Source organism: Amphiprion ocellaris, chromosome 17 (genome assembly GCF_022539595.1).
Source record: "Amphiprion ocellaris isolate individual 3 ecotype Okinawa chromosome 17, ASM2253959v1, whole genome shotgun sequence".
NCBI lineage: Eukaryota > Metazoa > Chordata > Actinopteri > Pomacentridae > Amphiprion > Amphiprion ocellaris.
Window position 1 is genome coordinate 24,171,730 of NC_072782.1, and position 14,527 is coordinate 24,186,256.

The following is a 14,527-nucleotide window of genomic DNA, read 5'->3' on the forward strand; positions in this document are numbered from 1 at the left end:
GAGCAAATTAAATTTAGCTGTCCTAGATAACCGCTGTGGTTAATTGTGCCAAAATTTGACTATGCATGTTTTGGACTTCCACTCACACTAAGAGTTTTTTTCCAGTGTAGGAAATGAACAACCACTAACCATGACCTTCCCAAAACCTGAACTTAAGGAATCCTGTGTGGATTAGGTGTTGTTTTACTGCAAATGGGCCAGATATACTTTGTTATATCCACTTTTTTGTCTGCGCTGTTCAGCTGTGTGTTTTATCCCCCTTCCTCTGAATGGCGTCCTCTCATCACACATGTTAGTTTGTCCAACAAGTGTTCCTCGCTGGAGGAGGTGGGAATATGTTCCATCGCTGACAGATTTTATTAAACAATGACAGAAAAACCTGTCATTTCAGTTAGAACACTGAGAACAATCTATCATAATGTTATGTAATTTAAACAAAACACTCATTAACAATATATAGATCCTCCTGTCTAGATGGTGGAAAGTGTGCTTATTATTTAGCTAAGATGGGCCTTTGATATAGCATACATAACCTCATTGTTGAACTGGCTTTAGCCATAGGCTCTGCTGCAACTGTTACAAAATGTCACTGCAGCTGATATGTCAATGTTTCTTTTAAAAAACCCCAGTGATTGTTGATAAATTGTGTTAAAAGAGAGACTAATGAAGTGGAAGATAAGAGAAAGTAATACTGATAATGTTAATGAGTTAAGCAAGTGGTAGCAAGGAGGAAGCAGGATTTCATGTGACAAAGGAGAAAACATCGCACAACGTTATGTGGTGTCTGTAGAAAAGCGAACACGAGCAACAGATTTTCAAAGGGGGAGCAATGATGGAGAAATCAAGACTTACATAACAGGAGCTATAGCCACACCAAACTTAAGGATGTGTTGCATATAGCAAATACAAAACAACCAATATTCTAGCCTAGCGTCTAGTCTGCCGGGTGTCCAAACCTTAACCTGCAACTACTGTGCAGTCAAAAGGAGGATGGAATACAATGAACATAAACAGAATCCTTCACCAGATTTGGATGTAAATACCCTCAAATTAAAGCTGAAAGTACGCATTTAAAGCACGTCTTGTTTGTTCAATGTCAGATCCATTGTGGTGATGTACAGTTTAAGGAGGAATGTATGAGTTCGATATAGATGGGACAATTAAGTTTAATTCAGTTAATTCCTTGTAAATGGTTTGTTCATATTTTAATAGCAGACCTAAAATTGTATTGTTCACATTTGCACAGTGGCCGGTGTTTCATATCCCTCCATGGTTGTGGAAATAAGAAAAGTAGCCATTCGTCTACTTAGTGTCTGCAAACTTGTCTTTTATTGTATATTTTTCTCTCCATGTCCTTTTAATTTCATAGTCTACACATTTGTTCTGTACATTTATTACCAGTGTGATTGCATTTGTTTTGAAAATGAAATGCTATTAGACAGACATGTCTCATTATTAATATTATTATTTTAAAAAAATGTATTTAAATGCCAGGAAATAATAAATTGTAAGGAAATTTCAATGGCTGGGTAAGGCAGGATAAATGATACCATGCAAGCTGATCAACAAGTTTCTGTAGCTTACAGTACATGCATCATTATCCATGCTACTTACCCACATACTCCATACATGTTGTTTTACAATCATCATGATCAGCTCTAGAACACTCCATCAACCACTGATATTCTTGGAGAATAGAAAAGTGGTTGAGTTCTTAGTCATGTTTTCCTCCTTTGACACAATGTATTTTTTTCCCTATTCATTTAGTTTTAACTTAGCCAGCAACATTATTTCTGCCTCTAATGTAGCTCTGCCTTCTAGAAATGTTTGTAAAATCCATTCTGTGAACTGTGAAATTGCCACTTGCTCAAGTCTCAAAGGATGTTTGAAAGTAAGGGCAGAAAATGTGGAGAGTAACAAAGACAAAGGTTGCAGGACCAAGCGCAGAAAGAAATAAACACACGGACATGCACAAGCACACATAGCAGCAGTTTAGACAGGAGAGGGAAGGAAAGTGTTGAGGTGTGCCAGAAGGCCCACAGTCAAAACCCCAATAGATGGAACCGTGGCCTGGCCTCTCAGCTCTCAAAGGGCCCTTTCATGGCAGAGGCAGCAGGCTATTGGAATGCAGCAGCCAGCAGTCATATTCGGGTCTGGATGGAAAAGCATCCCATTGCTCGATTCCCACATTTTTCAGGACAGTGGATTCATGGAGTTAATCACAGCCACGGTCTGGTATGATCAGGCTTTAGGAAGCTAAACTCAGCTATTGTTTGTCTTGGATTTCTTCCAGTGCCCTCACAAAACATTACTTTTTTAAATGAAAAAATACTCGCTTACCATATTGTGGGGTGCACAATACAGTCAGGTCCATAAGTATTTAAACATTGACACAGTTTCCACTCTGTACACCACCACAATGGATTTGAAATGAAGCAATCAAGACTTTATTGCCGTTTAAAAGGTGAAGGGCACATTTAAAATGTGTTGTAATTCCTACACCGTTCACCTGATTTGGATGCAAATACCCTCAAATTGAAGCTGAAAGTCTGCACTTAAAGCACATCTTAATTGTTTCATTTCAAGTCCATTGTGTCGGTATAAAGAGCCGAAATGCTGAAAATTGTGTCAGTGTATAAATATTTATGGACCTGACTGTATATAGTTAGGCTCACTGGCATTTGACAGCAGCTACTTAACAAGACTAAAGTCTAAATAGTGGCCCCCAGAGGGTGTTCATAACACTTGACAGTGCAAGACTGTGACGGTAAGCAAGCAACATACAGATAATTTGGTGTTTTCAGGGTAAGTACCGAGTGTTTCACTCAGTTGAAATTATTTAACAAATACGACAGTTTTACAAGTTATATTGGTTCAACTTAGTTCATATTGTAATGTAGACACATTTAAAATAAATGTGTAAATATTCAGATTCACAAAAATGAATGAATTTAACAGCTTAATTATGGATCATTCCACCTCAGTTCACTGAATGCCACATGCCTGACCATCTTCAATTTGACAAGAGTTTTTTTAAAAAAGTGGTGTACATTGATTGAGTTGATCATGTGTAAAACCTAGGATTTACAGGTAGTGTTAGTTTTTGAGTCAAAAGTTCTTAAAGAGGGTTGGTATCATGTCGATGTTTGCGTTGTTTTCTTTACACCTATCTGTGGAGCAATGTCTGAAGTGCCTAACTTGAGAAATAATGTAGCTATGGTCCTGAAATTTTGCATACTCATTGATGTGTGCATATGCCCTGCTTTGTTAGAATAATACGAACCAGTTATATGATGGTGTAAATTTGGCTTAAAAAATGCCAAAGTTTACTCCAATATTCCACCAATCATAAAACCTGTACTTTTCACCCCAAGACTGGCACCAACAGGAGCTTTAAAATGTTGAATATGGTAACAGTCAGAGGTATACTGTATCAGAAACAAATAATAAAATTAAGTTTTTTTGCATTTATGGCCAATATTAAGGACAGTCATTGAACAAGTATGATGGGCTAAACCACTCTAATAGTGGTCCCAACTAGAAGCGTTCCATAATATTGTTACTGGGCTTAATCGAGACGGAAACGAGTCCCGGGGTGAAATGTTTAAATACCAGAGGATCGATAAGGTCTGACGTTAGCAGTTCTGTTAAGAGTACTTGAGAAAGGAAGAAGATCGTTGTGTTGCACATTCTATCGCATCACTGTAAGATGTGTCTGATGTGTATCTATGTCTATCATGTACTTCCACTTTCCAAACCCAGAATGACGTTCTGTCTGTCAGAGCTACAGGCTTGTTTATGAAGGACGGAGCAGCTCTGTCACTATGTACAATTCAACTTTGCTGCAGTTGATGCAGAAGATGTTTGTTGTCACAAAAGTGTCAAGTCGTTTGCATGTTAGAGCAGAAACGCACAATCTGTCCAAGTTTTTTGTAAAAATTAATAACGTACAGACAGAGAAACGCACAGTTTGACTGATGAGCTCGTAGTTCATCCTAGCCAGTTTTGTTATGTTTACGCACACATGGACTTAGCTGTACTGTATGAACACAGGCTAATGATTAAAAGTAAGTTTGTTTAACTGTGGCTATGTTTATGAACTCTGTCTAAAATTGAGAGCATCAGCTGAACTGTCGATAGATTTTTGTTTCACTTTCAGAGCACAGACCAGCAGGATTTAATGATTTGTGGGCAGCAGACAAACTCCGTCTCACTTTAATTTCACTGTTTCTCTGACTGAATTTGAATATTGATGTTAATGGCAGAAGAAGTACTTCAACTGATATTGATGCTGTCAAAGTCCTGCATTCTTTTTATACTCAAAAGGGAAGAACGGTCAGAGTGGAGTTCTAATTCTGATGTATCGCTGGGCAGTTAAATGAAACACATTGCATAATATTTAGTTTTATCAGTAAAACCTGTGACACTGCTCTGATTAAGTCACATCAACACAACTTAAGGGTCTATGGCTATATAAATTGGAATTCTTATACAGTGCGTATGAGGGGAAAAAAGCAATCTTTATTCTGCTCCTAATTTGTTTTATTTTTTTCTCTTTAAAAAACAAAACAAACAAACATAAACAATCTAAAACCATTAATGTACCGGACAGATAAGCAGTATTGATAAAAGTAATAGTACCATTAAAATCTTAAAGATGCCCATCCCTACTTGGTTCAAAGAAATATCATGGTTTTCCAACTCAGAATCCTTCAAATGTTTTTTTGAAAAGTGGTTCTATAAGCAATTTTTGCACTGCTGCATCTTGCACTTTTACATTTATTTCACAAATCACCTCATATTGCCGTTGTCTACAGTGTGCCAAGACTGTATGTATTCATTTTAATTTTTCATCCTTGTACACATTGTATTATTATTATTATTATTATTATTGTTGTTGTTGTTTTTGTTGTTGTTGTTTTACATATGTTTATTGCTGATGTAAAAATGTTGCTGCTGTAACAATGTGAATTTCCCCTTTATTCTTTATTGCTCCACGGGGAACAATAAAGGATTATCTTATATATATTTATAGATAGATTGTATTCATGCAATGTCTATTGAAGCGTCCCTTATTCAACCCATGATCATCATAATTGTACAGTTAGCATTGTAAAACAGCGTTTACAACATCATGCACTGTAAAAACATGGACATAATGTTCATATGTTAATGAAATATCAGTCAGTTACCATGACCGTGATCATGTATGGACCACATTGCATAGTTACATTTTGGCAAGTTTGTCACCAGCAGAACACATTCTTAGAACATCCTCTGCTGACGCCATGTTGCCAAATGACAGATATTCATAAAATACACAAATTGTATGACATCAACATCTTTTGAAATATCCAGGAAAATCCATCCATATGGTTAACAACATGGGCATCAGTATTGCATGAAGAGGTGGAGACCTCAGAAACTAATTTTCCACAAATAATGGAGCTACTTTCAAACAGCGATTTAATGCTGACATCAATACTCCAAAGAGACAAAAAGCGATTTGAAATACCTTGATGAAATTAGAAAAAGGAAAGCCACCACCATAGTCATAGTCCTGAATGGCCAAGAGTAACATGTCCAGTTCAACCACAAAGTTACCCTGTTGACACCCTGGAGGGCAACAAATAGCTGAACTCATGCAGTGACACTGCATTGTATTCAAATGTGGAGTTGTTGTTTGGCAGAGTGAGCTTAGTGAACTTGCATTTTTTGGAAGCGAGGACTCTTGGACCACCTCCCCATCCAGCAGCAGGGGTGTGTGGGAAAAGATGGATTCAGCAGAGAGAGCAGTGTTTTCTGGACGGATCCAGGTTTCAGTCAGGGCTAGTACCTGTTTATCTAAAGAAGTAACCAGTGTTTGGATTAATTCTATTTTGTTTACAGTCGACTGGCAATTCCATAGGCCATGGTTGAAGGAGGAACCAGTAATGGAGTGGAGGTTTACAGGTTTTCATTTTCTTTAGCAGAAGCATTTTTTTCAAAAAGACCTGGATAACAGGGAGGATATTGTAGAGCATGGTGGGTCAGGCTACCTGTATAGATAGTAGGAAAAGACTACTCAGTTGGCGTCCTTGCTCGGTAAACTCACACAGGTAGACTTGCAGGTCTTTACCCACTTCGGTCTGTGCGTAATGAGTGATAGCAAAAAAGACTGTTGCTGATGCTACAGTGCAGCATGTGTGTTTAAATATCAGGAAGTGTTATGGCTGAACCCACCCATCTCAGATTGTAGACAGGTAACAACAGAGGGGATGACCCACCTGGTGAAATCAGGAAGTTCTCTGCACCAACAAAGTCTGACAACTACCTGACAACAAGTCCTAGTTAAACTCAAAACCAAAGTTTAAAAAACACTTACCAACTAACTGCTGTCTCCTGTGTTGTAGATCTCAATCTGCCTTTAATTAGCTGAATATTTATGTTAAGGGGATACTCCCTAGATTACACACTAAACGGTTAGTTTACTTGTCGTGAGGAGTATTTTTCACTCCTGTTGTGTAATAACTTTTCCTCTGGAAGAGTTTTGTCTGGAGAAATAAAATCTGTAAGGATGTTATCATTGGGCAGGTGTCTGACTTTTAGTGTCTCAGAGTATTTTATTAAAATCCAGTTTCAAATCTTTTTTTTTTTTTTTTTTTTTTAATCATTTTAACTGAACTGTTGCTTCTCATTTGAACTGACAAAAGTCATAACCCTGGCTAAACACAAGGAGTGTGCTTACCTCAATGTTCTACACATTACTAATAAAAGATCAACCTGGAGCTAGATCCAAAAAAGATGCTATCGACTGCTGCTTTGTGGGAAAGGCAGGGTTTTGGATCTTGACTGATATTATGCACTGCTTTTTGTAGTCTGTCCCTGGTGATAATGATATGAAAATGTAATATTGAATCATGTACCTGTATCACAAGTCTGTTTGATGGTACACTTTTTTTAGCTGCTCTCATTCACACTGACAGTTTTATTTCACATTCTCTCACTAAGAGTTCACTCCATGCTGTTTACGCTCACTTTTTAGGTTGGGTATGAATCCACCCTGTAACAGATGGGAGAACTGAGCTGAGTATCATCAAGGGAAATGCCCCCCAAAGATTCATAGTGTGTTTTGTTGCTTGCACTTTGTCCTAGCAGTGTGATCATAACTTTAGGATATCTGTAAGTATGGTGTAGTTACATGTACTCTCTTAAAAGAAATACATGACAATGAAAAGACTAGAGCCGATCTCAGGGGAGTGGCAGAGACAGGGTAAGTACATACTTTGTCCAGCATCTACCTTTGATGCAGACATATTTAGTGAAATAATTCCTCCTTTGCATACTGAAGGAGACTTGTCTCTTTGTCTTCTTACAGTATATCTTTAGCTGAATTAAGCTAAACTCTAGACAGGGGTGTGTGGCTATACAAAGGAATGCTATGTGGTTTTGTTCACTGAAGTCCTCGGCACTACCAATTTCCTCCAACGTCCACATCTGTAAAGCACATGCTCTGTATCACAGGGAAGGCAGCAGCCAATGGCAAGTCAAATCAAGCTAATAACTGCACTACACACTGTGTCCACTCATGTGCGCCTGATACTGATTAACTCTCAGGGAGAGCTGTGCCCAATCAAACAGAGCAGCTAGAGTATCTCTTACACGTGTTCCTCAAAAAAATGTATTGAGTAAATCTGAGCAAAAACACATTTTGCCTCACAGCCAGACTGAGCAGAGCGGCAAAAAACACCGAAACACTCTCAGCTTTCCAGTGATTGTCCCAGTCCTTTTTTCCTCTGCTATGTACCGTTAGAAAACCAAACATATTATTGTTCTATGTTCTTTTAGCATTTTCCCTGTCAGTCCCTAAATTTCTCAACATGCTCCAATTAAAGAAACAAAGTGGGTCTTTAGTTTTCTGAGTTGGCTAGCTTGGATATGACTGACAGATAAAACAGCTTCAGCTGGGTGTGGTTTAAATATCTGGATGCAATGCTCAGCTCCATGGGGCACTGGCTCAATTTCACCCCTACAGGCAGATCACTTATTCATTTTGTCCGCACTGTCCAAACGGTGTCATACATGCCTCCAGTTAGATAAGATAAACTTTATTGATCCCACAGTGGGGAAAGTTCGCCATTACATCAGCTCAAAAGACAGGAGTGTAAGAGCAGTATAAGAATATATTAAAAACAGTGCAAAAATTCCAGAGAACATTATATACACAAGAGGATGAAGTTGTAACAGATATTGCACGTAAGTCAGTGGAATTATATGTAAGACGAAAAAATGCAGCAGTAAATGAGGTAGGCAGTGAAGTTGTAATGAGTCATTGTACTGTCTGACTGGTGTAGGGATGAATGATCTGCGGAAACACTCCTTCTTATACTTAGATTGTGCCGTCTGTCCCCAAAGGCACTGCTGAAGGAGTTCACAGTCTGATGCAGAGGGTGGGAGGTGTTGTCTATGATGGCAGACAGTTTGGCCAGAGCCCTCCTCTCCTCCACCACCTCCATGGAGTCCAGGGATCAACCACAGACTGAGCTGGCTCTTTTTATCAGTCTGTTGAGTCTTTTCTAATCCCACTCAGAGCATCACTTCCCCAGCACACCACAGTGTAGTAGAAGGTCCTCAGCAGTGACCTGCTGGTTTGAGGGTTTCCTGTGGAAATTGATCACCATCTCCTTTGTCTTGCTGGCGCTCATTTGATGAAGGTGGTCCTGCTCACACCAGTAGACAAAGTCCATGATGGCTTTCCTGTATTCACAGTCGTTCCCTCTTGACATGCATCCTATACTGGCAGTGTCATTGGAGAACTTCTGGAGATCAACTGTCCATGGAGTACCTGGAATCTGATGTGTAGAGGGTGAAGAGGAAAGGTGAGAGTACTGTACCCTGGGGAACACCTGTGCTACAGACCAACACATCAGACACACAGTCCTGTAGCCTCACATACTGTGGTCTGTCTGTGAGGTAGTCCATGGTCCATGCAGCCAGCTGGTCACTGACCATCGCTCTCTCCAGCTTCACCCTAAGCAATGAGGGTTGAATTGTGCTGAAGGCACTGGAGAAGTAGGAGAACGTGATCCTCACTGTGATTCCAGTGTCCTCCAGGTGAGACAGGGGTCTGTGCAGCAGGTAGATGATGGCATCATCCATCCCAATGCCAGGCTGGATTGCGATCTGTAGGGGATCCATGTTTGGGCTCACCAGGGGGTGGAGATGATTCAGGACGATCCTCTGGAGTGACTTCATCAGATGAGAGGTTAATGCCACGGGTCTGAAATGGTTGTGCTCCTTTGGGCATGAGGTCTTTGGGACTGGGACCACACAAGAAGTCTTCCATGTGGCAGGAACTCTTTCTCAGACTTAGTCCCACAAAGGGAAATTTGCAATAGGTCAAAGATGTAGCAGACCACCTGACAGAGCAGGTCTGCACAGTCCCTGAGGAGTCTGGAGCTGATGCCGTCAGAACCCGTGGCTTCCATGGCTCTGGTCTTCTTAAGCTGCATTCTCACTTGATCCACTGTTGATGTGAAGAGAGGAAGAGAAGGTGGGGGGAGCCCCAGAGATGGTGGTCATGAAGGAGGTGAGGGGGAGCTGGAGGAAGGCTGGACAGTGTTCAGGCTGGTAGGTGGAGTTGGTGAGACCAGTATCAAATCTGTTGAAAAACTGGTTTAAGTTTTTAGCCTAGTCTCTATCCCCAGGTTTAGTTCCTATTTGTGCTTTTGCCCTGCCCTGATATAGTCTGGAAATACGTTTCCAAGTAGTCCCAGAATTTGATATACTACTATATGATTCTCCCAGGGTGTGAGAGAGAGAGAAGCAACACATTTTTTTTATTGACCCTTAATAATTTTTCTTGTACCTTGTCAGGACAAAACATTCCTCTCGCAAATCTTTTCACATATTAGGAACAAAGGAAATTTACTTCATTTACTTAATTCATTTACTCTTCTTGCCAACAATTTACCCTGCTACACACAAAGGTAGTCTCTCCAGTCTGCTAGGACTATTAGGAGTTTGCCTTGTTCTCTGTATATTTTTGCTTTAGTTATAACTCTTCTATCCTCCCCACTGATATTCCTGCAGCTAACCAAGGCCTGTCAATGGATACAGATGGTCTGGCTGAAGCTCAGAGTGGAGCTGCACCCACAGCTGAAGGTAGGATAAAAACTTCTTGTTTTTTTCTGACATGTTATTTGTGCATTTAGTCAGGTTAAAATCATCTGTGTAAAGCTCACAAGTTTATATGTTGTATCTTGTTTCTTTATTCCATACAAAAGCGGATGTAGAAATATTGTCACAGTGGCACTACATGCAGGAACTGTTTCTTCAGGAACTACAGCCAAGTGCAGTAATAGCCAGTCACTGAAAGCCCTTAATTATTGACCGGAACTAATGCGCGCATTTTTTGAGCGGAGAAGTTCTGGTGAATTAATAGAACTGTATTTGGAAGGTGAGGCAGCAGACAATGATGAAGTTTGCATAAACACCGCTGTCTTGCACAAGCATTTCTAATGTTAGAAAGAACCCAACAATTCACTTGTAGGTGTAAACAAGTGGTGCAACTGGAACGTATATTGCTGATGGTGCTAGGCTATGAGCTACGAGACTCATTACAGCTATTTCCATAGTCCCTTTTTTAGACATTGCAACATGGAACATTGCTGAGTTATTAGGTAGGTAGATAGATAGATAGATAGATAGATAGATAGATATATAGATTAGACCTTTATTGATCCTGCAGTGGGGAAATTTGCAGTGTAACAGCAGCAAATAGAAAAACAGTTTGAATAAAAAGGAGTAGAGACACAATGCACACTGCATAGATATAGATATTTTTTCTTTCTAGAAGAAAAAAAAATACTCGTTTACAGCAAAATTTCTAGGAAATTGCACAGCATCATTATTTACATTTTTATTGCACAGTTTGTAACTGAACTACTGGGAGCTTGATTGTAAAGTCTGACTGCAGCAGGAAGGAAGGACCTGCAGTATCTCTCCTTTAGACACCACGGGGGAAGCAGTCTGTCACTGAATTAGCTGCCCAGTGATGCTGCTGTTTATCTTTTCATCATCCTCCTGTCTCCCAGTCTCCTGTCTGATTATTTAGTCCATTAAAGTGATGGCAGTCTGTCATTCAGCCCCTTTCACATATGGACCACTTGTCCATTAATGTTCTTCACTGCTGCATTCACACAGACCACCCATACTGAGAGAGACCACCGCAATAAGCATGCAGGATTTATCATTCACACAAGACTCGTCAATACACCAAGTGATGTATGGCACATAATAATGCAATAACCGATTCAAACTAAACTAGTAGCAGCTAATCAAAGTGTCCAATTAGCTATCAGCCCAGCTTATTTCTGGTTTCTTCAACAGCAAAAGTGAACGCTCAGGACCTGACGACCACAAAGACGTGACATAGTATTAAACTGCAGCTGATAAACTGAGTGTATGTGACAGTTCATCTAGCTGAGGTGAAGAAAAGCACACAGCTGCTGTTGGATCCTGATAGGCTGTTTCTCCATTTTTGGACAATTTACAAGTAATTCAGCTAATTGATGAAGTTATTGCTGTTGCTCCATGTGTAAATGAGTGCAGCTGTCTTTCTTTGGAGATACTTGTGGATCCTACTGCTGTCTGATGGGGTTTGTAATAAACTATAGAAACAGGTCCTAAATAGCTTAAAACTACACTGTTGTTCTGTATGTGACAGTTGAACTAACCCAATGATAGGTTAGGGTTATTTTACATTTAGGATATTTTACGTACCCTTCAGTAATAGGAATGCTCTGAATTCAGACGAAGAAAACCCCTAATTTAAGTCTTTTTTGGATGCAAATTTGTACCTTAACAGATAAGTAGCACAACATAGAAGTAAAAAAACAGCTGTGATTATTCAAATTCGAAAATGCAATAAAAATATTTTGCCTGTAAAATCAATTAATAATTGTGATGTATTGGCTAATTCTGATCTCAGTATTGATCAAAATAATTGTAACTATCATTATGGGTATAATTGTGCAACACAGAGCAGGAAATGTTTCATTTACAGAAAGGATGGTGTTAGCTACTGTCTAGTAGTGGTTGTCACTAAAACAAGGCAACACGGCTAATTTGTTTGACCATTTAAATCAGCACAAAACTCTGTATGGTGAGTGTGTAGCTAGATCTGAACGTCATCCAATGCAAAAATGAATGTGTCCATGGGTGTCCACAGCTGTCTCTGTGCACATCTGCAAAACAGCATAATTGAGGGTTAAAGCTTTGTCTGCGTCCGCTGTCAAAGTCAGTGTTTGTCATGTGAAAACCATCAACTGGTCTTAAAGGAAATCATGGCAAAATCAGCTCAATGATAATGTCAGATGAGTTTGTTAATAGCTGTGCCTTGTGATTCGTAAGCCCTGTCCTCTTGGCTTCGATTCCTGACCTATGAGCTTCAATCATGTTATAATCTAGGGGAAGCTTTAACACTGCTGCAGTAGGGTCTGTCTAGTACCAGATGAGAGAAACTAAGTGGTTCAGTGTGAGGACTTGTGCGGAGGTTTGCACTGACCATCAGCTAGTCGTGGGCCAAAGTGAGGTTTGAGAATAGTAATCGTTTTCACAGACATTTTTCCTTGTTGTAATTGTTAATTTAGGTGTAGTTGCGCAACACAATGTTTATTTATGCTGTTTATTCAAGTAGTGAATGAAGTATGAATGCTCACAGAGGTCACTATTTATGTGTCAGTCATCCAACCAGCTTGTGTGTGTATGTTTATTTATATGACTATAGAATATTTAATTCTATTTATTTTTTTGTTTAATTTTGTCATTAGGCCTTAATTCCATGGCTTGCATATCAGAACCAATTGTAAACTCAGGAGAAAAAGATGATGGCTTTCTGGAATGTGGTGATCAGGTGGAGAAGCTGCTGATTAGCAACAGATGATGGCTTACAGTGGTGGGACCAGTACTGGATCAGAGTCTTGTACCCAGAATTTTAACATGGGGTCATGTTATCATGGCTCTGACTTTAGAGAAGCGTTGCCTCCCAAGAGTCCGAATACACTCAGTCCCCAGTGTTTCCTGGAGTCCTGTAAGCACTACTACACGTCAGCTGTTTTATCTTTCCTTATCTGCTCTACATTCATTCAGAGGAAGCAGTACACCCTTAAATGAAAGATGAGGACTTTACAGTTGAAGAGCTGCCTAGTAACATCACTCATATATAGCCTGGTCTGAGGAGAGTCGTGCTGTGCCAGGATGGGAGGCGAACCACACAACTCTGTTTTTCCATTGTGTAAACTCCAGAGCCTGGCTGCTGCTCTCAATGCAGTTGGTACCAAGGACAGTGTGTGTGTGTGTGTGTGTGTGTGTGTGTGTGTGTGCATGCTTTTGTGTATGTGTGTCATTGTCTTTGCACCGCAGCCTTTCCTTTTATTCCCTTATACAGTAATGTGCATGGCCAGCAGGGATCTTAGCAGAGACAAGAGTGATAAAAAAAGCTTCCAAACATTCCTATATCATCTCTGCAGTGCTTTGAATAGTACTGTTTAATTGACAGGCTGAAGAGCAACAATTAATCTAACACTACTGCATTCCATTGTCTTTAGTTGATCATAGTATGTCTTTTTGAAAAGTCAACACTGGGAATTTTGGTATTTATTTGGCTAGTTGTAGAGCTTTTTAAGGCTCCTATTAGGGGATTGTTAGTTAAAGATTCAAATACATTGGTATTGATAATCTGGATTAATTTGCCATTTGTCATTGGAATTCTTGAATTCTAATGTGGTTATGTCGCTGTGTTATATGTGACCACCTGATTATCATCATTCCCCACGTCTCAACTGTTAACTTGGTGAGGTCACTAAATATGTGATTGTTGTATGAATTTTCTAGGATCATGTTAAATAACTTAACATATTTGTTATTACAAATTCAAGAACAACCCCCATGAATATACAATTCCATATCCAGTTGTTAAAAACAGGTATAAACTAAAGCAAAAACCAAAACCCTGGTGTTGTACTGAAAAAAAGCATGTTCAGGGAGGTCTGTCAACTGCAATAATACATGTGTGTCACTGGAGTTTTACTAGTGTGTGTTCTGTAGTTGTTGCATTCTCTGTTTCTAGCTTACATGAATACCAGCATAAAAATGGATATACTCAGCAAACACTACAGCTAATACTGAAAAATGATTAAGTGTTATAGTTTTAGAAGGGTTTTATGATGTGTCTGATCAGTTACAAGTATATACGGAAAAATTTCCATTTCCAGTTAATTTATGACTTTTGACCACACATGCTGACTTCATGTGAGTTAACAGGTCTGCATGCACATACTGAGTGTACTACAAACAGAGCCACTTGTGTGTGTGGATCATACCTGGTCAGTGTGTCAGAATTTTCTCAATTGATATCTAGCTTTTGCTTTCTAGCCTGACAGAGCAATGTTATTGACAAACAAACCACAAAATGAAGATAAAACAGAAACAGAAACCACGTTCTACACTTTAAAAGTGTTTAAACAACTAGATAAAATCTATGGCC

The 14,527-nt window shown here is 39.4% G+C and overlaps 1 protein-coding gene across 2 annotated transcripts in view; it reads left to right on the forward strand.

Annotated features, from left to right (window-relative positions):
• Window positions 1-14,527, forward strand: part of ror2 (receptor tyrosine kinase-like orphan receptor 2) — a 47,344-nt gene that overhangs the window by 17,951 nt on the left and 14,866 nt on the right. For both annotated transcript variants that reach the window (XM_055019413.1, XM_055019414.1), the window contains exon 2: window positions 10,072-10,143. In XM_055019413.1, coding sequence (XP_054875388.1) covers window positions 10,072-10,143 — 72 coding nt within the window. The remainder of the gene's footprint in view (window positions 1-10,071; window positions 10,144-14,527) is intronic.